Here is a 27913-nt window from a genome sequence, read left to right as displayed (position 1 = left end):
CTGTTTTGCGCGCACTCATCGCGACTTGTATCCATTCGCTTACACTGTGGTGCCATGGTATCTTCGCATGCCGTTTTTTGGAGTAGTGGGCCCTCAGTGTGTGGGGGCCATGACTGGCTGATGGTTCGGGGCGCTCTGGTGTCCCGTGGGCTCCTCCTCACCTTCTTTTCTGTTTTCTTATTTTCTTTACTCTATTCCCACTTTCTCTCTTCTCTATATTTCGGGTTCATTGGGCGACAGGCACTATGTCGGGGGGGGGGGTAGGCCGTAGCCTCCGCATTGGTGTAGGGTGGGGGGATAATACTCTGTTCTTAATTAGTTCTATGGGCCTTTTTTCTTCTATGTCTCTGCGCTCTACTTTCTTCGATTCGGGGTCCGGGTGTGGGGTGGATCAAGTGGGGGCGGCTCCGGAGGGGTGCGTACCTGCTCATGTGACTATCCTGTTATATTTCGGCACCGCCTCACTGTTTGAGTTTTTTACTTCCATTGTTGTTCTTACTGATGTTGCTGCTCTCCCGTGTGATGAGGCTATCTTGCGGACTCGAATCTCCTTTGTTCTTATCCTTCATTGACTTTTTTCTTTGATAAAATAATCTAAAAACTTAAAATTAACCTTCACTTCTCCTTCCCCGGGTGTCAAAGATATCTCCAGTATGTGACTCATAACTCGTTGTTAATCCTGACCATTGACGCACGGGGGATGTAATGTGGGTATCAGTGCTTCATTGTATCGTGGCCGGCCTGACGGTTGTAGGCCCGTATTTGTTCTTTTAAGATGCACAAATAAAGGTTTTTAAAAAAAACAAAAAACAAAAAAAAAAAAAGTTTAGAAAAACATGGACATGGAAATGGGGTCTTTTAAAACGGAGTAGAGCAAATGAGTTGGTCTTCAATTCCAGCTACTGTTTTTTTTTTTTTTTAATACTAGAAATCGTGAAAGCGGTTATCATAATTTCAGATGAGCGGTTTAAAAGAGAGAAAAACCAAACTATTTCAGGTAATGGTATGCAGCTTTGCTCGGGCCATCATTCATAATGTATATATCCACTCTATCCTCCAACCAGGTTTGTGGACAGTATGAATCAGGTCATGAAGGAATGTATCCAGTTGCCTATGGACAACAGGTTGGCCATGTTAACTGTGATTGCAGAGATGGAATACTTGGATATGTGGATCTGAAGGACATTGTCAAACTTAACTCTGGAAATTTGGTCAAAGTCCAGTTTTTATTGGTAGTCTTACTGAGTCGAAAGGGGTGGGGGGGGTATGAGGAGAGGGGGATATGGTAAACAGCCACCAATTTCCCATCCTGGCTTGTGTTCAATTAAATCACCATACATCAAAAAAAGTTCCTGCATTCACACAGCATGAACAAGAAGGCACTGAAGAGCAAAAAAAGCAAGTACAGAGATAAGTCTTCTTGTTGGAACCCCATCATCCAGAACAGTCTTCTGGCCCCAAGATCAGATGGACACCACCCGCAAAGATCTTCCAAAAGGTGCTTGTGTGTGTGGTTTCTGAAACCACTGACCTCTTTAAAGCGGCCTTCAGGACTAGCCATGCAATCTACAGAATAATCAAATAAAAAAAATGAAACTAAGAACTGAAAAACAGACAAAACAAATTAGTGATTAAAGAGGATAGTGCCTTGACTGCAGAAAAATGATTGAAACTGTGCTTGGCTATAAACGCAAATGAGCATTGTGCAACGCAAAGCTTGTAAATCTAACTCACCCTGAACATCTTGAAGGCTGCGTCAGAACATGTCAAAACAAAACTCCCAAAACTAGACCTATCAAACCACTCGGTACATTCATGTCTTAAGGCCATAGCATCATAAAAGGTGTGTGCAGCGGGGGGCGGCTTGGGACGATCTCTGAACCACTCCCACCCTGGACCTCTCCCATTGTTTGATGCCGTTGTTGTAGATCAGTTCTACCAACAAGTGAAAGGAACTTCCATGGGGGCTGTTTTTGCCCCCAATCTGGCCATACTATACATGGACTCACTTGAAACCACCCATATTCTGTACCCTACTAATCCCTTCAATAACAGCATCAAACAATGGAAGAGGTACATAGATGACATCTTTATGATCTAGCAGGACACTGATAATACCCTAAAGTCTTTCCTTCACTGGCTCAATAATAATTGTGGCGGCCTGAAATTCACATTGACACGGGATAAAATTATCGATCCCGTTTCTTGACCTTATCATACATAGAAAGGGAATTCTTATCACCAGTCTATTCCGCAAACCAACTGAGCGTAATACCTTACTACGGTACGACAGTCACCACCCCCGGGCTCTCCGTGATTCATTACCATATTCCCAGTTCCTCCGAATTAGGATGAACTGCTCCATGAAGGAGAATTAATTCCCTGAGGCTAAGTTACTACGTAACAAACTAACCAGTAGAGGATACACCTCGAAGACTTGTACGTAATGCCATGAAAAGAGCATGGTATTGCCCACGTGAGGTCCTACTGGAAGCTAAAGCCAAACCATGCCAAAATCGCATGGTTTGCGTCACAACCTTCTCTTCAGTTTCTAACAGTACGCAAATCAATTCTAAAGAACTGGAATGTTCTAAACGCTGGGACTCTCAATATTGAACGCCCCATGTTCGTATTCAAGAAGAACAAAAGTATTAAAGATCACCTTGTGCGCGCAGCCTTACCCACTAAAAAACCACCCAGTACCTTGAACGATCACTGGGGACTACCACCACTTTCGGGCTACGCTAAATGTGGAAATTGTATTGTGTGTGATCTCACGATTGAATGTAAAGAGTTTGTTTTGAAAATATACGATCTGAACTGAAGTCATTCACAAATTGTAACACATGCAATGTTGTATATACCCTTGCAACAGAATATATATCGGGACAGACTACCCAAAAAATACGCATCCGAATATGCCCACACCGGAGTAGAATACGATGCAAGACACCAAATGCACCTCTGGTCGAACACTACAGAGAGACTGGACATTCCGAGGAAGATATCCGCTGGCCTATCATAAGTGTGGTCAAACTCCCACCAAGAGGAGGTGACATTTCCAAGCTGCTCAATAAAGAAGAACTCAAATGGATTTTGAAGACTTGCAGTCTTCACACAGGATTGAATCGCCTAGAAGATTGGGCAACTCTTAAACTACCGCACATACCCATATCTGTACTAACCCTTTTCTCAAAATACTTCATGTAACTCTTTACTTGGAATTTTTACCAATGACGAAATTACTACTAATTATGACATGATCACCCGCTTACAAAATAAGTGTATACTTCATTGTGACTATTACCTTGTTTTTAACTCACTCACCTTGGCCTTAACCCAACACAAGAGTTTCACTCCACTCCACCACTTCTTAGGCCTTCCTCTTTCCTGCACTCACTACCGATCACATGATCCTTCCGGCCAATCACGGCCCTACTTTCCCTATTCCCTTTCTCTTCCCGCATCGACAGAAGCTGACCCCCTGAGCAGCCCGACAGATATCAGCTATAGGTAAGCACTCTTCTAGCACACAACCCTAGCTCAATTGAATCCCAGCGCCTGTCCCCTCCCCCTCCTATTTTCTTTTTAGGCCACTACGCCTCCTGAGCACACTCCTGTGGCTCCCACCACCAAATTCTACTATAACCATCCTAAGGAACCCCACGCATGTAGGTGTCTCCTATTGATGCCTCACAATTGGGCTCGCAGAACGCCTTCTCATAATTCCTCCCCTTGACCCTCGTATTACTTTTTCAAGCCCATATGCCATCGGAGCACACGACGGTGGCTCCCATGCTATCTCATAAGAACCGAAGAAATTCACGATCTTGGCCGACCCGGTGACCACTTCTCCCTCCAGGACCACTACTCTACCTCACCTGGCTCATATCTCCCGCATTCGGCCCCACAAGTTGACTTATTTAATTAAATCAAGTAAGGGTGCCCGCTTTTTCTTAACGGCACAATTCTTGCCTAGATTACCACCGACCATGAGCTATTTTGCATGAAATCGGCACCTCAATAGCCATGATAACCTTGTTTCGTTCTCCAATTTCTTTCATTCTCCATGTCATCGCGCCCGTATGCACTATGACTCTCTCTCTGAATTCCGGATCACGTAGACACTGTGTGCTATATCGTTCAAACTGCCCTGCCATTGTACATATTTATTTTGCCCATGAAGTCACTGCGTCGCTTCAACTACTATGCAACTATACTTAATTTCCCCTTTCTCACCAAGTCACTGCGCCGTAAACTGTCCGTTGAATATTCAGTCACTGCGCCTAAGTTTTTTTTATTCCGACTATGCCTATTTAATCTCGCTTTGCTACAGGATGCAATTGTTCTCATGGTGTGCCTACAGTCTGCTCTGACTAGCTTGTCTAAAATTCTCAATGAGGCTGTGTAACCTTGACATACATCCTCCTTATTTTTTCCTTTTTATGTTTCCTTCCCCCTTCTTTCTCCCAACCAATGTGATTTGAATACAGTAATCTAAGGATCTAATTCACAGGTATGCTTAATTACATGTCCTGATGATGATCCACGCATTGTTCACTTGGATCGAAACGCCGTCGACATCCTAAAACGCCTCATGCATCAACTGTTATGTTACCATTGACTTTGTAGAGGTGTTCCTTGCGATTGGTCTACTCTATTGATGATTTTCCCTAAAAACAAACCGTGAGCGTTGCCTGAGGCTCCCCTAAATGTTCCTCAACTGTCTGTTCTCATGTTTCTGTAGTAGGATGCAGGCTTGTGTCCCACTCTCAGTATCCTTGTTTGTTTATATTTCAAAGAATTGTAGAAAAATGTAATATTAGACCTCTGTCCGGCTGGACAAGTTTAACCAATACAGTACTGATTGAGTCTGTATTCATTTCTGTATGGCTATCCCTATTTTCCTATGGACCACTGTAGTGTAAAACAAGTGGCACAGAGTTGGACATTGTGCCCTATACAGAATACAGCCAGTAAGCTTCACCTACAAGTTAAGAAACATCACCAAAACTGAGCTTCCCCAATAGCTACCACAGCATCATCATATGGGTTGATACCTATGGAGTCATTTCGAAACTCCATTGTTTCCCAATAAACAGAAGCCCTTTCAAAAGGCTCTCCATCATTCAGAGCTCTTCACTAGCATAGGAATGCCCCATCACAGCATGTGGAGGCAGACACTACATTTCCAGACCAGAGGCTTTATTAAGAAAGCATTACATTCTGGGAGTTGAAATCGGCGTCGCAAATCAATACAACCGACATATTTGAAAATGAAGAAGTGTACTATGGTGTAAACTTGAAAAATATGTCCTGCCAATCCAGAGTGATGACAGCTCTGCACAAAAAGACCAGAAAGAGTCGGTCAGCCTACAGACTTTGTTTAGACATGGTGTGGGGTGAGAGTAGTTGCAACATACATGTCTGCCTGCATTCCGCCTTGGACAGTTTTGCACCACGATTCCAGAGTAGCGGCAGTTGTTTCAGACACAAATTCTACAAAACAGTTCGGATTACTCCTCCGCGCCAGCTATCTTCATTTCACGAATGACATTTTGACTGATCCTGCTCAGATTATCAAAGTATCTTCAGTCAGACGTAAACTCAAGTTGGAGGTTCAGCTCCACTAATATCTGTAGGATATCAAAGAACTGCTCCCCTAATGCATAAATACATAAAAACTTTACTTCAGTCCTGCTACACTTGTAACTACATTGATTGACCTTTGGGTTTATGCAATAGGTGCCTTACAAATGCTAAAAATTAAATACAATATGTACTGGAGTGAGACTGAAAAACAGTTGCAAAAACAATCCAAGAGCCTAATACCTTGCAATAAGGTTATATGAAGTGAACTGAATTAAAGTACAGTCACAAAACTCCAACAATACTTGTCACACCAACATACACATCTAACACCCTGCTGGAAAGTGGCAAAGCCTTCGACCACAGCCACTTAATCTGTTTAGTCAGTGCCAACCCAGGCATTACAGACCTTCCGGAAGCAGCATGAAAGAATTCGCCTGGCTTCCTGTCTCTTGGATTCCAGTCTTCTTTGCGATCAGCCCAATCCACTCAATAACCGATGTCCAACTATCAGACCATACTTGGATCCATGCTGCTCACATAACTCTTGGTGGCCCCACAGTTCTAGTAACAGATTATCTTGGTCGCTGAACCAGGACAGTGAGAAAGCCTCCCATTGCAGCCACAGATGAAACAAGCATCAACAACGAAAACTTGTACGCCTTTGGGTAGTAACAAGGGTTGAGATTTACAAGACAGAGGTACAATGACGAGCAATAAAACAAGATTCCCTCACAGAACAAGTACAACATGACGTGTTGACAATGACAGTGCAAGCAACAGAAGTGCAAGAGCCCTACCTCTGCCCAACACACACACAGAGGTATAGTGAAGGCGGAAATAAGTGTCAATACACAGTATATGCTACCCTTACATGCTAGAAGGATCACATAGGCTGTTGCATTGCCAAGTAGCATATTAAGACTGTACTGTTGTAGTACAGCCTCAAAATAACTGAAGATCTGCGTGGTACAAAAACTGACTAAAACGTAAGTGCCTACAAAGGTTCAGTATATGGAGACAAACGGGGAATACTGGTATTCATCATCAGTGGAGTAATGGACATGTAAGATGAGAGAGGATATGGACTAACAGCTAGGGCAGTCTACTTCGGAGCTGGGGAGCCAGGTTAGAGTCTCTGCAAGGACTCAACATTCTGTGATTCTGGGCAAATCACCTAATCTCCCCATGCCTAACAAAAATGAACGTGTCCATCTGTAACGCAATTGGTGCTCATGTAAAGCGCTCGGATACCTTCGGATCAAGTTTGCGCTATATAAAACTATACAAAGAAAGAAGAAAAAAAAAAAAAGGTTAGGAAGCTAGAATTATCCATTTTTGTTTTTTACATTGTCTACTAAAAAGAGCGGTATAAAGCCCTTGCAATACAGAGCAGCAAGTTCACAAGAAATGAACATTTCAACCAACTTTGATTGCTAGAATGGTCATTGTTTTGCAGTTTCATCATGATTAAGAAGTGTATGAAATGTCATCTGAAATGTGCATAAAATAGTGGACCTGTACATTGTTGAGCATACTCAGTCGTGAGGATGAAACCCTGCTGCCCTTTGGGATAACCCAGATAATCTCCATCTCGACCCAACATAACTGGGAACACCCTAGTCCTTGAGATCACCAAACCATCTCCTGGTCCAATTGTCCAATGATCAGCACTTCTATATTCACAGACAGCAGGTTAACCAGTCAAAAAGTTAAAGGACCAGTGGTGCCCATTAGCTGCACCCATAGATGGAAAACATCGGATATTAAATTCTGGGAAGCCATCATCACAGCACACACCCCTGCAGCATTTGAGGGAAACCTTGAAGTGCTCCTTAAAATCACACAGTGCAACATCACTGAAACCGTTAGCAACAAAGGAGTATGCTACAGGCCCCAGAGGTTTCCGGAGATAAGGAGAGACAGCCATGATGGTAAGCAAGCTGGAATAATTTCCTCCTAGATGAAAAGATAGATTATTGCAGCAGCTGATGAGGAAGATGGGAGATAGGTCATGTGTGAGAGTGGGAAGAGAGTGTAGCAAAGTAGTGATACGAGAGTAGAAAAGAGAATTCTTAGGAATGAAGGAGGTCATGAAGCAAGATTGAGGAAGTGATTATGGTGGAGCACTGTGGCAGCTGGGTGGTTACGGGGTGCAAACATTTACAAAGCTTTGCTTGCATGGTAGACTTGAGCCAGCAGATATCTGGGGCAATCTAAAGCGAAGGAAAGAGGTGGATGGGTGTCAAGATGTTCCCTGGATTCAACGTGTCAAGTGCTGATCGAAAGACCTAGTTGAGGAAATGAAAAAAATTAGAAAGATGTGTGGTGAATTCTGTCAAGATTAAGAGTAAACTGTTCGGTGAGTCCTTTACTATGGTTGATGTGCCTGGTGAAGGGTTTTAAAGGCACAGGGGAGACAGCAGAAGGGATGCTGCATCGTATTCAGAGCCACTGGGATTATGACATTATGCTAAAAAAATGCGGTGGCAGCACAATGACGAATAATTTGGCAAATGCGGCAAATAATCTGCAGATTGTCACAAAATATGTCTATCTTAAACGGCTCAAAAGTTACAACAACAAAAAACCCAGCAACACACGTTGCTGCACAGTGGTAGGACCTCTGCAACGGTTTACTCGTCACCTTTCTGTTTCCCATTGCCAACTTTGAGTGTTAAACTACTACTGAGGTGCAACCTATCCCAGTGTAAAAAAGACAAAATAATGAAATACTATTATAAATGTCTCATTGCACCGCATAATTTGCTTTTTTCATGTTGCAAAATTTAGTCAACCTTGCCACCTAATTTGGCCCTCCCTTTTCTCATAATTCCATTGGCCTTGATCATATCCTGGTCTCAGTGAGAAGGTTTAATGCTGAAAGGAAAGCATGATGGTAAAGAGGAGGAGCTACAGCAGTGGCACAAAGTGGGCATACAGACCCTAGGGGATCTTCATTGTGAAGGCGCGCTTGTTCCCTATGCGACACTGACAGAAGACGAGGGGCTCCCCGCAGGGCAATTCCTCCTACATCGCCAGCTGGTAGCTACACTCCCAGAGAAATGGGGGGAGGGGGGGGGGGGGCGCCTTGCCACTGAACCACAGACATACCTCACTATGCAGTATTTACATGTCATGGGGCAGGGCAGACACCCGACACGGTGGTTTGCAGCGTAGCTGCGACAACACGCAGCATTCGGCTTAAACCCCCTCAGACACAAGTGGAAACACAACTTGGGCCAATAATTTTCAGATAAGGAATGGGAACAGGTACTAGCTAGCCCGGTTCATATCCCTAGAAACATGAGATTTAGGCAAATACAATACTTCATCACGCAAAGAGCGTACTTAACGCCAGCTAACATTAACAGGTACTTTTGTCGAGCAGACTCCGCCTACCCTAGATGTGCCGCTTTAGACACAGACCTAGTACACATGTCCTGGGGTTGTACTAGCCTTAGTACAACTTGGAGAGAGGTAGCAGACGCACTCCATGCCTGCACAGAGAGAGATACCCTTTGATTTGCAGACGTATCTACTGCACATCTTCCGCAGGACACGTAACATTAACGTCACCTCTAGGTTCTTAGATCTGGGCATAGTGACGGCCAAGAGGCTAATCACAAAGAAGTGGAAGGCGCCCGACCCCCCCCCCCCCCTCCAACTGCTCCAGATATGTACTATATTACTGTACAAACATAACATGTGTAAGATACCAGAAAAATTCTTATTGATACAATAACTGCTAATGCTATGTGACTAATAATAACCTCTGTTCGCTGCATGTTGCAGCTGGATAAGCGGATTGTTAATGATCCCGTTTTCTAAAAAAACAAATTCCCCCCCAAAAAATGGTAAGGAGGAGGATTGAGTTCAGTATCTTGCTGAAAGTGAATTGGTTATGTACGTGCCTAGCTCCTTGAAAAAGATTCTAGTTGGCCAGAAGGTAGGTATAAATGTACTACGTGGAGCTTGCAGGTAGAACAGGCTGGTAGTAGACAATCTCAAGGGCGTGGAGCTTGGGTCAATTGGGGTTATGGGCGTTTGAAGTTTAGTAAGTGGCTGACTCCACTCCATGGCAGAAAGACCTCTGTGTACATGAGAAGGCACCATTTTAGGCTAGACGGGCTGCAGGTGAAGGGTATTAATCATGCTGGCAGGTGATAGAGAACACCTCAATTTAGCTCTACAATTGAAGAGATGAAGGTTTGCATTCTAGAATAACATTTTGTAAATTGCTGCTGTTGCAATCTATAAAGAAACATTTTAAGATAGCTACTTACTCACTGTTCTAAACCAGATCATCATAACAGGCAATTTCAACACGGCAGAGGACAATCCATTCGTCCATGCTCAGACCAATATGCATTCAAAACAGTGATGGGTGGAATGCTTGAATTCATCTCAGCTACTGGTAAATACTTGAGCAGCATCCAAATCCATTGTTATTTTGCACACCATATCACCTCAGCTTGGACCCAGCTATATGCAAATCAGTCTTGTGCTTGCTCCAATCAGAAAAGTACAATAAGCATAGGAATATAAATGGCAGTGGCATAGGACTGCATATTGATGCAGTGGTTTATCAAGTTTTTTTTTTCACTTTCTCCTTTACTTAATAGGATTGCAGGATTGTTGCTAATAATGCGGACAAACCACCAAGACAAGAATACAAGTGCACTTAATTTGAATTGGTTTCACAAAGTGTACGACTTCAAAAAAATGAATTGTGCAAGGCTAGTGGTGTACACTTGTAGCCCTAGGAGAAGTAATTTCCAAAGCTATCTTCAGGAAACCGAGCACCTGCATTCGCAAGTAACCCACAAGCGGTGTTCTTTACACACAACTGGGACAGAGGTGGAAATTTGCCAAACATCAAGGAAGACAAACCAGATTCACAAGTAAAAGATAAAATTAGATATGCCTATCTGAATACTGCTTTACAATCAGTGAACCTGCCCCAAAAGACTTTTGAATGCTGAGAATTGCACACAGTCCACACCCATTTCTTGAGGCAAGCACTGCTGACAGATAACTTGTGTGTTTCCAACCCAATCGAGTGCAACGTAGACACAGTTTTGGAGATCAGATAGGAGAAAATGTGTGGTCTCTAAACAACTAGCAGGCGGGGCCTGCAATACCGCATCTCCAAAACTCCCCACAGGCCTGCTCAACATTCTGAACTAGGTCAGTTTGCTTTTCTACACCATTTGTTAATTTGCCTTGAGCCTTCCTTTTGTATAGCAGTTGTTGGAAACAGCTGAAAAACATGCTATACTGAACTGTGCAGACTTCAAGGAGCCCGTTCTACCACGGATTGTGAATTCTGAGCTTCCATTTAGCAGTACACAGATCAAATATCGGTCTTTGTATTCAAACCAGCTATAGGTGTATCAATTCTCTATTCTAGTAGAACTTGGGATACCATACAATACCATGGCGTGCAAGACTAAAAAGGTAAGATTCCGCTGTAACAACAAAAGAAGCTGCAGATAAAAAAAAAAAAAATGTTTTAAAGATACTATTCATGATAACCTTTTACAAAACCACTGCTGTAGGACGATGTACAATTATTGGCAATTTGCCTAACCTGCATTCATTTCTGAATGTCTCTGTCAGCATTCAGGGTGTGGGTAGAACCAAACATGATCATCATCAAAACCCTCCAGGGTGTGTAACTTCTTCTCAAGCGCATCAGAAAGGAGCTCTCATGCTTTGCATCTATTAGCGACCCCATCATTATCTACACTGCATTTATTCTCCTGTAATCTTATAGCAGAGAAATTCCTGCAGGCCCAATCTAGGATAGAAGCACACTCCACCACACAGCAGTTACAAGCATTACATTAAGCGCATGACTCTGGAACATTCAGTTCATTCCGCCAGATACCTCAACTATCTCGTCCCCACATGTGCCACACCACATACGCAGTACCACCCACAAGATACTGTGCATTTACAATATGCAGGGACATGAGATGGTCAGCAAGAAAGCAGTCAACTTCCATCACTTTTGCCTGAGTTAAGTGTCCAGTTGGTACTCCTTACCACCTTACTCACACGCACGAGGGGGTGGTGGGCCAGACCGTGTCAAGAATTTGCACCGCCCAGAGCCTCCAGCAATCAGCTTCCTCTGCATGAAGGATCAAAAACCCAATGACTAATACAGTCTGAGTTAGCAATATGAAATTGTCTATTGTAGCAATCATTTTCAATTGGGAGCACTGTGATCTCAAATTTTATGAAAAATGGCCCAGTGTTTTGGAGCACACAGAATACTCCAAAAACTACAACTGTACCGTTCCTTCCAGCACATCAAGACAGCAGTCATGCAAGTCCACATGCTCGCCCCTTTTTAGGTCAAGCCTGTAACAGCGCGCATGCGCTATTCTGGCGAAGACTTCATTTAGGGGGTTTCAAAACTAACCTAAGAATCGCACACGCTCGTGCCTGTGCTTTTTGTTTTGGCCCACGCTATTGGCCTTTGCGTGCGTCTTTTTAACAAAGACAGCACGCAATTGGCCAAAGGCGGGCGCATTGCTCCGCCCATGGCCTATTGGAGTGGGTTACCCGCACGGCCGCCATGTGGTTTCTATTATCGTGCCCAGACACCGGCGCGATTATTGAAACCAGATGTCTCGCTGTGGCACGCGCACCATTCGCGGGCTTTTCTTTCCTTTTAAAATGTGGCAGACTGTACAGTACTGTAAAACATTTTCAGACTAATTTTTTTTACATATTCTCAGTGATTTCTGGCAAAGGCACTACAGAAACACGCCAATATTCCCTAGTGCACCAAGCACTATTCAAACTAGTGACTTTCTCGTGAAACATACAAATCTAAAATTACTGCAGTAACCACGTGAGCTTTTCTACCAGAACAATGTATGTCTCACGAATTGGTTTCACTTGCGTTTATCATTTAAGGTGTGCCTTTGCATCAGATTTATGCAGGAGAACGGCCAACATGTTTACAAACTAATTTGTTGTAAGCACAGGATTTATATCACAGGATGTTAAGTTTGAAAAAAAGTCCCAAAGTCGGCAGCTCCGCAGTTAGACCGCATCTGCTCCTTGAGATAGAAAGCCACCCCAGCCCAGGCTCCCCACTGTGCACGCACCTTCACCTTCTCGTAGTAGCTGCCCGTGGACAATCGCTCGATATCTGCAAACATGGGGTGCTCTTTGATGCAGCGGATAACGTCGCTAATTAAGGGGTTCACGTCTTCAACAGCCCGCGAGATCTCATCCGCGCAGAGCCGTACGCTGTTCGCTACCTCCCTCAAAGCCTTGCCCGGCTGCTGTGAGGTGTGAGTGAAATTGGAGAGGTGTCGTTCAGCTCCAGGAGTGATGAGCACACCGGAGACTTTGATGGTTTGGTGGCCGAACTGGCTACACTGTCGGAAGATGCCTTAACCACCCAGTCTGTGCTGGAGTGGCCACTGGCGGGAACAGGCTTGCTTTTGCCTCCCGAACTGGCTGTTGTATCATCCACGCTGCTGTGAGGTGGTGGTCGGGGGGAAACTGGAGAGGCGGCGTTCGGCTCCCGGGGTGATCAGCACACCAGGGACTTTGATGGTTTGGTGGTAGAACTTGCTACACTGCCGGAAGATATCGGTACAGAAGCATTAGCCGTCTGTGCTGGAGGGGGTGCTGGCAGGAACAGACTTGCCTATACCCCTCGAACAGGATTTTTTGGTTGTTGTATGATCTTCACTTGTTGACTCCTTAGCCCCTGCTGCCCCCTTTTTGCTACCCCTTTTGATGGTATCCCGTGCCGGCCCATCAATCTGCGCTTGTTATCACTGCATTTCACTCTATAATTGCAACTGTGGAATCCTGCTAGCCCTAGTTATTCAGAACTTTCTAGTAAAACTCAAAAACTAAGACCGGGCACTGGGGTCACATCTCAGCTGTGTAGTATCCGATCAGCACCCAATGAAATCACTTTCAACTTAAAAGCACCTGCATTCCAAAAAGCACTATGCACCAATTTAAAAATGATGATCTGGCGAACATGTCACTTTTGAGCAATCAGAGGAAAGCCACAACCATTGTACAGAAGACCTCAATAGGCAAGTACATACATTGAGGTGGCATAACTGAAGTCCATCTCACTGATGTCAACCATCCGGGCCCCTGAGCGCTGCCAGGAAGGGTCGTCACATCACTTTAGGTTGAAAGAACACAGTTTGCAGTGTGTGGTTTTATAGTAGAAATTAATGTTAACAGGTGGGTTAGCAAACCAAGACTATAACATGTGGGCTTTTGGCTGTCAAATAACAGACCAGCACTAGAAAAACGATGGCCTGATGACAAAGAGCTATGTAGGTGCCTGCATTTACGGAACGTGATAAAAGCCATTCTGTAAACAAACTCAGATTCACAGAGTTCTAGACAAATGTAACAGACTCCATCCAATGCTACAACACACCACGCACTGCGCATTCTGGCTCCACGTCTCTATAAATGCTTCAAGCCAACCTACTGACACTTTTCAAACACTCACCCCCCCAGTTAAGAGATCTGGGTTAAATTTATAATTCTTTTCCTGGACTGTTCCCATGTGGAGCAGGGTCTGGACTGATTTGCAAATGGCTGGATCTAAACTAGGGTGGCATGGTGAGCAAACAAATCATGGATTAAACCCAGATTTGTGACTGGGGGGTTAATGTTTGATTTGTTCAGCATTCCGTCCATCAGTTCTTTTTGCTTTTGTTGCCCTAAGTGGGAAGGATATGGCCAGACATGGGTCCCATGCTCACTGTGCCACTGGAGCAAGGTAGCCTGGCCGAAACTGGTCCCAAGATGCTAGTTTCTAGTCCAGGGAGGGCCTGGCAGTTCGGGCTGGAACGTTCCCATGAAGAGCAGGATCAAGACTGATTTGCATACGGCGTGAGCAAAAAATTATGGCTTAAACCCAGATCTGTGACGGGGTGAATAGTTGATTTGTTCAGTATTCCATCCATTGTTTGTTCTTTATGCTTAAGCCAACCTACCAGCATCAATACCATATTCACAATAATAGATTCGCAATTTCCGGCATACATCCAATTGGGTTTATGTAACAGACAAACACAACCACTACATTCTGCATGAGGCAAAGCGAGCACATTAGTCCAATGCACAGTTAAACAAGCAATAATGGAACTATGGGGATAAGGCACAGCACCAGAATACAGTCCATGGTTTAATAAACTATGTAAAGTCCTGGCTACGAATAAACTCATCAGATTTGAAGGGAACGTCATATTGAGAGAACATGGGGCCTGTGCACAGCGTTCCTGTCCCAGGAATTCAGAGAGTTCACATGCCCCTAACTTAGCGGTGTTCAGTCACTGTGTCTCAATCTACGGGCCAGACAGCTACAACCACTTCTTAGTACTACATATTGAGAAGGATATGGGGACCTGTGAAAGGCTCTATAGCAAAGACTCCCAACCATGACTAAGAGTGCAAAACGATTTACTTCTTTAAAGATCAGAGGGAATGGTGTGGGAGGGTCGGCTAGTTGTGGGGTTATGGTTAATATTATAATGAAATGTTAGGTCAACTAAACTTCCCAATCGACCAGTGGTTGTAGGTAGGTGGGTCTGTGGAAGTTGACAAATTAATAAAAACATATTGAAAGCATGAATGCTTTGAGCCAGGGTGCTAGTCTTCATAGGGATTATGCAAAAAATTAAAACTTACCAGTTGATTTAGTCCCTGGTCACAATTTTCAGAGGAGTAACACCATTTATTGGCAACGGAAAGTCGCATAAGCGCATGTACTTTAAGAGTTAACTTCACAGTATACCAACGAAAAAGATAGGACTATAACTCAATCAGCTTTCAAGAACTGTGCAGTGAATTGCTTGGTTAAGCACAGAATATGGGTAGAGAGTCAGAGACAGCCTGTCGCCTAACGGATATTTATTAATTGTGCAGCCCAATTAGGAAAAGGTAGGTCAACAATAGCATTAGCAGAAAGGACTTCTTGCATTAGCATACCATTAACATAACATGTAGAAAGAGGCATTTACAAATGTTGCTTGTCACAAAGCACGCCCTATTGTCTTTACCAACGCTAGGGGGGGGGGGGTAGCAAAAATAGAACACTTTCTGTATGGTCAATAGAAGCACTGCTTGGAAGGTGAAATCAAACACTAAATGGGCAATAGCATGAGGTAAGAGAAGAATACTCTTCTGGTAGGATCCAAAGCCCACTCTAGGTACATTATAAAATATTGGTATGGAGACCGCTGAACTGTCAAGCAAGACCTAAAACGCTTTTGCAAAACCAATTACTTTTGCCTCTTTTACAATGGAAAGATTTTCTAAAACTTCACTAGAACACTGGACAACTACCTCGTGGGCATCATGGGTGCAAGCTTCCTTCATTCACGAAGGTCAGGTTCCATGTAGTCATCAGCAGGCAAGATTCTACCTCTCATAGCACAAAGTTGTAGCACAGTAACACCACTGACAGCTTCACACCTGACTGGACACCAGTCACCTTATGTTATGTTACAGCTATTTTTAAAAACACACTATAACCCCACGGGTATCCTGTTTAACAGAATACACAGCAATTGGCAGTGGGAACAAACTGCAAGTATGCTGTGCAGGTAGGTATTCCACCAAGTGTTAGGTAGAGCATGACCGGAAAGGAGCATAATGTGATGGGAGCTAGAAGCCATAAAATACCATGTCCTGGGGCCTAGCTGGAAGGGCTCCGATTCTACTTTCGTTGAAGGGTGTATTTTCATGTCACTATCGACCCATATTGCTTGCAGAAAAGGAAAACATTGCAGCACTCTTTAGGCAAATCAAGGATATGTGATGCATCCCGCTAGTTTCAAAATAGCAGTCCCTTCCTTTCAAAATACATTCCAATACAATACATGTAATGTCGCTAAAACATAATAAAGCAGAGCATTTACAACCTTAAAATGATAGACTCCAAGATTGTAGGCCATACGAAAGGTAGTGGGCACCTACGCTACTAGCTTGTGTCCTCTGTGGGCTTGAACTTTAACAATCTTCACATTGCTAAAATAATGTTGGCCGTCTTGATCCTCTAGAGAACACAGTAAACTAAGCAGACTTCAGAATGAACATGATTTACCCAAAGGCAAGAGAAGACTGCATGCATTTGTTTTCTCAAGTCCTGAAGAATCTGCCCTGAAGCAGAGGGCATTCTAATAACCAGTCGAGGTAAAAGACCTTTCTGAGAGCAACACAAACCATCACCCATTGATATGTAAGCAGTTTGCCACGCACAAAATATGGGGTATTTGAACTAATCAATAGCAGTTTGATTCAATAATCTATCCCGCAGTTGGGTTCCTGACAAAAAAACAGCCAAACTTAAATGAAAATGTTTGCAGATGTTCTCTGTACGCACAAAATGTTCTTAGTTGTAGTGCAACTCGGACCTACTGGGCTTCCCAAGTACCGTAAAACGGAGACTAGAACCACCAACTCAACTGTACTAATTCCATCATCATGCAAAGGCATATGGCAGAAAACATCAGTAATACAAGGTTGCAATTTCTAAAGCAGATTAACACGCAAAAGTATCTTGCCAGCTATTCCAAGAGACAGGCATATTCAGAGATTGTTTCGACAGCCCCAAGGAGCAGGCAATGAGTTACTGAAGCAGGGATCTTATGCTTCAGGGAAGACCTCAAATCAAACCACACACATTCTGAAGACGGATAACAGTGAAGCTTGCTTACCTGGGAATGTTCCCATAATCCTGCACAAAGGCATGAGGCAGATCATGAAGGGGCGTGCCAAAGGTTTTACCCTAAAATTGAAAAAGATTTAATTAATGTTGTGCAATCACTTTGGCTACTTTTAAAGTACACAGTCCTACAAGAACTTCAAAGAAATTATAATTGTTAGTTTATGGCCTTAACAACAATAGCATTTAACAATGTGTGCAAGATGAGGTCTAGCACCCAGAGCTTTAAATAAAAGCAGTGTGTTAATGCAAACGCCATGTCACCTTGACACCACATTTGATGACACGCACACAAACTGCATAGTTGGCAAGACCTCATCTTGGACAAAAGAGAATGACCTTCGTAATTCATACGTGGATACATGCTGCAACTGCGTGATTTATATCAGGCTTCCACAAGCCTTTGATTAAGACAATGTTCAGTCAGCAGCTCAGTAAAACAGTGCTGCAATGCAACTAATTACAAAGCTCATAATTAGCACCCACATAGAACTCTAAGAGAACTGAATCGTCTCAATAAATAGATTTTAACAAACCGCTCTGGTATTCGCGCTCCATCAACTGCAAAAGGGTTAGAGGGGAGAACCACTGGGTATTAATGGGAGATTATATCAAGCACACAGAGGAAATGTAAAGCTTCTACAGCCAGATACGAAGTAAAGCAAACTGCAATCAACCGAGACTGCAAGAAAATTCGAATCTTAGAAGACTTGTAATCTAATGACCCATGCAGACAATGTAGTACTTGAAGGAATCAATAAGGCCATATTAATAAAATACTTGTACACAATCCTAAATGTGATATTTGAAAACCTACATAACGCCAGGGACAAATGTGACTCGAGACCTTTCGTGACCCACACACATCTCACAGCTGATGCTTGTAATACACAGATAAAGAGCTTGCCAAAGCTATCTCGGACACCGGTGCACTCTGACCCGACTCACCAAGTGCGTAGCAGTGAAACAGCAACCTCCCATCAAGGAAACATTTTCAGGTTGTATTTCAGTCCACCTATGATGCTCTTTAACAATGACAGACACCAGAAAAGCTGCTGGCCAATTCTGCTCTTCACAAATCATTGTCTGTTACAGAAATGTGGCCAGAGTGTAAAACTAGACTTCTGCAAAGTACATTTTGGAAAAGTGAATCCATCGGTGGTGTGATACAGGTGACAAAAGGTATTGTATGCCCTTCTTATAAAACAATTTTATAAAATAAGACCATGCATTACTTTGCTGTCTTTGCGTGCTAATGGGAATATCAATGGATGAAGTACAGCAAAGACAGCATTTAAGGGCTTCTGTGGGATAGGAAGCAACGGTCATACAGCAAGACATCGGCATTGCTGCCCAGCCAGCCACCGCAAGCCTCTTGGACATAATGGGTGGCTAGGAGGTACTTTTTCTTTTTGAATGTGGTTACATATTTTAGTAATTTTATAAATTATTCATTCAGTTTGTGCACAGGATTGGATGGATAAAGGGTCTTGGTAGGTAAGGTGCATGTATAGCTTGAGACATGATTTATACAATTACTGAAGAGGATTTATTGAGTGGGTGAAGATCTTTTTCTGGGCTGTGATGTTCTGTGGTGCTTTTGACTTCTTGAGGATCTCACAGGAGGAGAATTTTCCAGACTCCAATCACGCTTTGGAAGCCTATGCTTCTAACAAAACAATGGACTTCTGATTTTTGTTTAGTCCCACGCTTGAATCGGTAGCAAAAAGGAGAAAATACTTAATGGAGTCCTACTCAGAAAATTAAAAGCGCACCAATTTTAAAAATTGTAAAGTTGAGAGGTGAAAGGTAAGAGTGTGTGGTTGGACAGAGATAGTCCAAAGCATGCCAAACAGCCAAAAAAAAGTGACTGACTGCGCCCAACTTAACTTGCCGCTCAGACGGACTGCTCTAGTATTTAATGTCTCTGTTGCAAAGATTGGTTCTGTAATTGTGCATTTACAATGCGAAAGCACTGGAAAGCCAAAGTATCTAATGCATTCCTTACATCGTGCTCAACTGGACAGTGAAAAGCGCTTCACAATCTTAAGAAACCGAAACTTGCCAAAATAGAGAAGATAAACGGCCCCATTAAGAACAAGTTACCAATGATTTATTTTCCCTAAGGCCACGTGTCTATTTTTGCATAAAGTGCAACTCCGAATTCTTCTTATGACTTTGCACACGGTGTCAACACTGGTTTGAAATTCAACAGCGCACGAATGCGAGACTGCAAGTGTCAGTGAAAGAGCCAGCGCGTGTATGGGAAGTAATGGATGTGGGCAATCAGCTGAAAGATGGCTGGGATGAGAGCAAGCAGAACTGGTCAGAGAGTTACAGACTTTAAAATTCAGAGCAGACAGCGAGTAAATGCAACAACTGAGAACACGGCTTCTGTTCTGAATTGTATAAGTTGATTGTGGTTTTACTTATGCATTTATTTTACATTTCTACCAAACTTAAATGGATGGTGCCAAAAAAATACGGATTCATGCATAGAATGTCTGGCCTGTGAAGCTAGTCTAATGACTGCTTTTGCCTCGGCCATTGACTTGTAAAGGACACGATCCTGTTCCTAAGAGGGAAGTCTGCTGTATAAAAGTTCTAAACGGATTACAAGTTAGCAGTTTATGCAGAGATTTAGCTGCATCCTCTTTCAGGTCCTGCAACACATTCACGAGGCAGTTTCACATCCTGCATTGAGGAGCATGTGAGCAGCAATTCAAAAAATAGCTTCAGGCAAGGTTTGGCGATCATTAGCAACCCAATACCTTGGCATGGAGGGCTTTACAGTTACAGGCCTGCACATAATACCGTAATAAAGCACAAGCTCTACTCTGGAGACACTACGCATGCGTGGAAACCAACCACGTGTGCTCCATGCAGTGCTGTTTCCAATGCATCATCCTTGAGGTGCCAAGACGGAGCAGGACAAGGAGCTTCACTGTCGGTGCAGATCTCCCACGAATGCTAAAACCACCCCTTGATCATGTCTGCCAGGTACTGGGAGGGAGTGCGCCGCTGCCACATTCTCCATAACCAATATTTCAGGAAACCCTTGGCACTGACCCTCTGCTACGTGCAAAAACTGGTGCCCTCACGCCTTACAAAGGACCAGTTAGTGTCCGGGATATGACTCATGTAGGAAACGGCTGCAGGACACAGTTTCATTCAGAGGGCTCCAGGGACTGAAGGGTCGGGTTCAGAATAGCATTTCCCATACAGCTACCTTCAGTAATTACTTTTGAAGGAACTCATCACCATTCTTACCAAGTACATGAATCTGAACGCTAAATTATCCCCTTGCAACAACGTGCTTTTGGTACTTAGAGGCGTGCATGCCCTTGCAGTACAAACATTTAGCTCTACTATTTCGAAAATTTTACTTTAAAACGTATTTATCAGTCATATGCAATGTTGAGCAAAACTGAAGGAGCCTTGTAACCAACTTGAGATTGAATTTTGAACACTAAAGAGGGCGATGCATGTAAGTTTCTTTAGCAGATGCCTGAGGCAACTCACTAGGTTAAAAGAGTAAACATTTGCTATTATTCTAATAAGATCACTTTCATATGAACAATTACAGATTGCAACCATGTTCAACTGGCGCGAAATAATTTAAAAGTATGGCACCCGCATCACGCAGTCAGTTTAAAACGTAACAGCTTACGGCAAATCTATCCCTCACCAAAACCCACAAATACATGTTAGGAACACCATACCTTCTTTTACTTGTTAAATTCGAACACAAACTATCCTACATACAAAAAAAAAAACAAAAAAAAAAAGCTGCAACCTAACAGATATAACGCCACCTTGACTATTTACCAATCCCATTTGAGATACTGAGACGGAGTCTGTACCAGAAGGACCCAGACTCCTCTGGGACTTTGCCCCAGAACTCGCTCATATCTACCTACACACATACACACACTCTTCCCCTCCCCTAGTCATGGATAGTCAACGTGTTCTTTCAGTTATCCACAAGCCCTAAGTTACACCGTCAAGAAGCATTGCATCACTGCGAGGTTGGATGCTCTGTACTTGTACCGAACTAAGTTGAAGTTTCTGGATGCTTCATTTGAGAGCTGGCTGGACTGGTTGCCCCCCCTGCGCCACCCCCCCACCCCATTGGCTTGTGTCCGTGAATAAACGTCCTAACATCTTCACTGTCTGCCCTTATCTTCCACTGCAGCCTATCACACTACTCTGCATGCGTATGAAGGGTGCATGGTATATCCAACGATATGCTACAAACTTCGCCTAGACAAAGCAGCGAGTGGCCAGCAACTGGCTTAGTCGTAATGGAAGGTGTAACTCCACTAACAGGGTAGGATGCACAAATCTCAACGACCTAGTAGCTATTCAGTACATACTCACCATTAGGGATGATGAACAAAACATCATCCACATAGTGTACTTGGGAGTCCTCTTCCATGGTACTCATTTCCAAGACCAGATCAAAGACACAGGACTTCAACAGTCATAAAGTTTGCCTCCAAAATCACGCTTTTCTCCCCTTCTACTACCTAATGACACCTCACAAACCAAACAAATATCTTATCAACAAGCAGGATTGCAAAAAATCAAAGTTTCTAGGAAATGTGGATAAGACCAGCGCTACCCACAGTCTGAACGAAACGTGGCCATACCTATTGGAGCTGGATTCTAAATGCTGGGAAGCACATGCGAGAAGTTGGCCTGGTATATACTGACCACTAATTAAAGTGGGCACCTTGTACCAGTCCAAACAACCCTTATTGATGATTAGGTTAAAGACAACCTTTATTGAAAGATATCCTTGTGGTAGCTATGGAGAGCAGCCTTCAGGCTAAGTCTCTAAGTAATGTAAAGCAGCTTGTTTTACCAAATTAGAACCTCCTGAATGACCAAATGAAAGGAGAACCACACAAGAGATATATAAAATATATGTATTTATTACTAAACCGTCTACTAACCTCTTTATGAGATTAGAGAACAAAGCACACAATATTAAGTCACTAGAAGGACAGTAAATAGCACAATACACAGTGGGCTCCAGGGGGAGACCACACCATATACTAAGAAAGTGGTATAACAACCATGACTTGACTAGAGACAGTGCCAAGAGCACGTAGAATCGCTGGGACCCCAAGGAACCACCCAAAACAGTGACACAGGGGACCCACAGAGGATGGATGCAGAGTGTGAACACAGGCGTGAGCTCCGTACAATCCTATGGGAAAGTCGTGGTTGGAATTTTAAAGATTAAGGACACTTCGGAGAGGACTTTAAGCAAACCCTAAGGCCAGCACCCTTGAGAGTACCGAGATACCTGTGTTACCTATCCCAGAGGAGCCGGGTGCATAGGGTTCACGTGATGTCGGGAACCTTAGTCGTTTTCAATGACGTGATGCGGAAAAGTGCTGCTGCCGGGAAGATTAAGTGTTCGGTGGAATCCAAGCCTGGATCTGAGGTGAGAAGAACCTGAAAGCATAGGGGACAGTCTGGGTCACTTCACAGTGACCAGGGGCACGATAGACGAATGCCCACCGATGTCAGGTGCTTCAGGTGAGAAGATGCGATGCTTGACTCTGCAGCCACGGTGACAAGGAGACGACGACTAAAGTCCGGAGGTGAGCTGTCCCACGAAGGATGTCAAGTGCTTGGGGGGGGGGGATGGGTCAGTGTCCGGATTGAAGACCGACAAGCCTTGGCAACTGCAACCCACTCGGGCAGAGGAAATAAGCTTCGGTGAGGAACAGCAAGGTCCTGGGGACTCTCCAAGCTATGGAGAGTCAGGGCACGTCTGGAGCAACCAGGAAAGCCCCCGGAAAGTCAAAGTTACCTTCACCGTGACCCACAAGCCAACGGACCATGGATCGCGAAGGGACCTCGAGCTGAATCACAAAATACCAGCCCACCGAACACTCTTGGAGTGTAGGCCAGAAATCTTCGGTGGAAATAATGCTCGGGGTAAGGACTAGAAGTAGCCCAAAGCACAGCCTCAGGGATTGCTGAAAGGCATATGCTGCTGCAAAAGCACACGGTGCACAGGGGTGCAGGTTGAACGGTCACCACGAGGGATACTGGTCTCAGAATTGCTGAGTGAGCCGATCGACCGCAAAGACCTCAGGAACCCACCTCCTGTGTTGCAGAAATCTTCAGAGTCCTCAGGAGCTCGGGTGATGCAAACCAGTCAGATGCATTTAGGTACCTGCCTTGCAGGGGAGTAACTCCTTTACTCCAAGGGAGATTTTTCAATCATCCAGCATCGTGCAGATCGTCGAAGTACTAGGTTTCTGTAGCAGAGTTTAGTCCAGGTAAAATCTAAAGTCCTGTAGTCAGTGGTTCCTACTTTATATCCAAGGAAGGGGTGGGGCAAACTCTGGGGACCCACCGATGGGAGGGTCAGAACAGAGGGGTGGCTACACCCATGTCCTTTGTCCAGTTTCGTGCCAGAGCAGGAGCAAATGGCTCCTGCAACCGGTTTGAGCTGGACTATGCACAGGGACACCAAATGTGACCCCAGTGCAGACTTCAAAGCACTCTGAGTGCACCCACCCAGCCCCAATACATTAAATCCTGTCTGGGAAGTGGTCACACCTCCCTGTGACAGGAAACCTATTGTCAGGCCTTCCTCTGCTAGAGCGTAGCTCAGCAGCAGGATGGCAGACTTGTGTCTGTGGCTGGCAGCATCCATTTTGTGATGCCCACGTCGAGAAAGCTGGTACCGGGTCGCCCGGTGTGTCACATATGTCCCTCTAGTAGGGTGGAATCATACCTCCCCCACCAGTTACTATCGGGAGGTATGATTCCAAGGTGTTTGACACAAAACACGACATGTTTCTGAGCAGCCGTTTTAAAGTTAGCATTTCCCATGAGGTTATAATGCACTTAAATATATAGGGTTGGCTGCATCACAAACCACCCCAGATAATAGGTTCCGAAGGCTGCTGAGGGGCTCTGCTCATGCAGGTGCACCCTCACATAAAACCCAGCAACCTGCCTTCAGGATTGATAAGGCCTGTCATAGGGGTGACTGATAAGCTTATATGTGCAGTGATTTAGAATACATATAGTGAAGCTATATCTATCTAAGTAAGGTGTGCATGCAACACCTTACACAGGCTGCAGTAGTAGACCTGTGGTGTCATTTTGAATGGTCTCTCGGGGGTGGCATGCTGCAGCCCCTGGGAGGCTTCTGGGGTACCTAGGCCCTGTGTACATAGTATACCATACACTAGGGACTTATAAGGGTATCCCAGAATCCAATCTGGAGTGTACCTAAAGTACATGCAATCAATTTAGAGGAGAAAGCAGCTAGACTGGGGTCCTGGATAGCAGGATCCCAGTCAGAGTAAGTCTGAAATAGTGATACATCAGCTAAAAGTGGGGGTAACTATAAGAAGCAGATCCTACTCTCCTACAGCACATATCTTATGCTGCAGCATATCTGCTGATTCCCATGAACGTGGTCAAGAATTCTTGCACACCAGACAAGTTCACAATTGGACCATATTTTAAGTGATAATCAACCAATCAAAAGTACAAACGCGAATGCGGTCCTCAAAAATAGTTAAAAGCATCTTAGTAAAAACATCTCTGTGCTATAGGAAAAGCCTCAAGACTTTAAACCCAGCGCCCTACACATTATGTCATTGATCTTTATGTATGAATTTGGTTGGGCGGAGGATGTGGTTATGTATATAAGCATGCCATAATACCTAGATATATTTATATGTAGAAACGGACATTGGTGAAAAATAATATATTGCAGCCAAAGCCAGACAACATACCATATGCTTCAAAACAAATTGAATTTAAAAAAAAGCAGATTATGGCAAGTGAAACGCCTTTGAAGTACAGCACTATGATATATAGGTGCATTAAACAAGGTTTTCGCCAGATCGTTAAATAAACCAATGTTTTGCTTATACAATTCTATCCTACGTAATTTTTACATGTGCTGTAAAAAACATGAGCTTCTACCTGGACACTTAGCAACACAATGACAAAGATAGATCTTCCCTTATAAGATGAATGTAAGCATGTACCTCAATCAATGTCAGAGAAGCAGGGCGGATTCAGTGCTGGGCAGCTTACCTGCCACGTGAAATACTTGGGTTGGAACCACGTTTATGTATCAACATGTAGGCTTTAATCCTGCTGCTGTGGTGCTCATTCAAATAATTAATTCTCCAAGGGACTGAGTTACCTTCTTACAATATGACGTGTTGCGTTCTCTTCCAAAACTCAATAGCAACGTTGTTTGAAAGTGCAATGCCTTTTTTCCAATGTACTACATAAAGGTCATTAACAAGACCCAAACAATTCACCCCTGCACCTCACACGTACACACCTCACTTTGATGGAAACCACACAGCCAGAGGTGAAAAGTGCTGAGCACGTTGTCGAGCTGTTTACGGCAAGTTCGACTCTCTTTTTCAGCTCAGAAAGCAAACAAGTGAGCCATTTGGGATAGTGCTTTCTAGGAGAACCATAACTGGAGTATTTAATCCGTTCAAGATGACCACATGTGGAATTAGAAGTAGACGAAGTTTAGTCACATCAAACCCGTTCACTTCTGGAGTGCTAACAATTCAGAGGCTGAATTTAAAATCGGTAACGACAATGTGAGATCAGACTAAGGGGATGCCTCGGGAGCGAGAATTGCAGATGTGGTATTTATAAATTACTATCTTAGGTAAAAACGGAGTGCTGTACATAAAAAGCAAACAAGCAAGGCAATCACTGAAGACCACCAGCTTCTCAGGCAGGCCTGTTTTGCAGCTGGTCATGCAGGACTGAGGAGCTGATATGCTTTAAAGACGGACAAGAAAGTTCTTAAGAAATTAATCTTAGCTCTAATTTTATCTGCAACAAGGGTATTACACAACAGCCACGGAGTATTTCATATGACAGGAGCGTTGAGATGTCACAATTAGTACATTTACAGCAAGCTCTGGGTAGCATAGTTAGTCAGCCAGCAGGATGGCTAGTGAGTTGAAAGCTCATTGTTGAAATGGTAAACATAGATGCCAAGGGTATGAAGCCTGTCATCTTTCTGAAGATCAATACATTAAGGACCATGCATTTGTTAAGAGTAAGACTTCTCATTAAGAGCGCCTAGAAACTGCACAAGCATGACCAATGTTTATTTTATAAAGTACGTCTCATATACTAATCAATTCTCATCCCAGTCGTGCATCGTAGCTACTTCTTTGTACTTACTTTGTCAGGGGTCCCCACAGATCTCACTTCCTCGGGAGCCAGCCGCTGCTTGCTGTTCCAGTTCTTTACTTTGATGCCATAGCCTCGGAGTTGCTGCACTACTGCGAGGCGCAAAAGACTCTTGTGATCAGTCAGAGGTTTCATACCTTATTACTTAAACGGGAAGCTGTGTCGCCTCTTTTAAAGAAAAATGGGTGTAATCTTTATCCATCCACGCAGTCCCTGATCAAATCACTTACAGCCTGCCATTCTACAGATCACCCCGAACACTTCCTGGATTCCCTTAGGGACATCCTTCGGTCGCCCACTTACTAACAGTTCCAAACGTACTTATAAAAATCTACATACACTAATGCTCACATTCTACGATTCTCCACCCGCTACGTAAACACCTTCTCACCGCGCACTACTTGAACGATCTACTCATTACTGCCACCCCGACCCACTCACTGCATCCCCCACTGACTTCCTGTCAACCCTTCACCTACTAAGCCCAGCTCCCCCTGTGGTACGTTGTCCCACTTGTGTCACTCCCGTCCACTTCCTGCCAGCCCTTGACTTACTTGGCCCACCTGCCCACTCGTGTTGCTCTTGTTCAACATCCAGGCACCAACATCCCTCCTGGGGTAACTCGTCACTCTCTTCCCATTGTGCTGCCTGGCCTGTCCAGATAGTCTGTCTGCTGCTCCCAGTTACACTACAAGCCCACGAGCCATCCACAACGAAAATCCTCAACCCTCCTCCAATGCACTTTCAAAAGATAGCCGCAGCGGTCATGCTCCCGTCACCCCATCAGCAACCTCCGGCCAGTCCCTAACTCTACCGGCATCCCTGCCCCAGCGATCCTCCCCTGCGCCCCCCTTCCCTCTCCAACCTCTTCTCTTGTTCCCCTGATCCCTCCCAGCTCCTTCTCATCAGACTCAGAGCAGCTTCAAGCCCCCCGCGCAGTTACCCGTCCTCTGCTCCCATTGGCTAGCAGCGGTTCAAATCTCAGGACCCCGCAGTCACCACGGCGACAAAGCTGCCCGTGCCACGCCTGTCAGGCAGAGAGGCGGGCGCTGATTGGCCAGATGGGACAAGGCAAGCACACCATCTTTTATTTTCAACAAGGGAAGCTTTATTGAAGCCGCGAGAGAGAAACATCAGCTGCTCAAAGCACTCATCATGTGATGTTGAAAAAGTAAATAGAGGGACGGGTAACGAGGCTCCCAATGCACATGGAGATAACCTCGTGATTCCGTCTATTTACAAATGTAAAATACACGTGAACATTAATATCAACTGTTCAAGTAAAACATAACCGTGAAACTCCCAGGAGCAATTGCTTCAAAAATACATGGCATGAAACATGGTGCTTTTGGGAAAGCACTTCCTCTA

General features: G+C 44.2%; 1 protein-coding gene across 5 annotated transcripts in view; it reads right to left on the bottom strand.

Annotated features, from left to right (window-relative positions):
- ARHGAP11A (Rho GTPase activating protein 11A) overlaps positions 1–27606 on the bottom strand; it is a 144962-nt gene extending 117356 nt beyond the window's left edge. For 2 of the 5 annotated variants that reach the window (XM_085627316.1, XM_085627319.1), the window contains exons 1-3: positions 27489–27606; positions 26537–26713; positions 17316–17386 (exon numbers count right to left, since the gene is read on the bottom strand). In XM_085627316.1, the coding sequence (XP_085483442.1) occupies positions 17316–17386; positions 26537–26680 (215 nt within the window). In that variant the 5' untranslated portion in view covers positions 26681–26713; positions 27489–27606. The other 3 variants (XM_085627317.1, XM_085627318.1, XM_085627315.1) reach the window with 3 other exon arrangements.
- Between the last annotated feature and the right edge of the window lie 307 nt (positions 27607–27913).

The sequence above is a fragment of the Triturus cristatus genome, chromosome 9 (assembly GCF_964204655.1).
Source record: "Triturus cristatus chromosome 9, aTriCri1.1, whole genome shotgun sequence".
Classification (NCBI taxonomy): Eukaryota; Metazoa; Chordata; class Amphibia; order Caudata; family Salamandridae; genus Triturus; species Triturus cristatus.
This window is presented reverse-complemented; position numbering and strand designations above follow the sequence as displayed.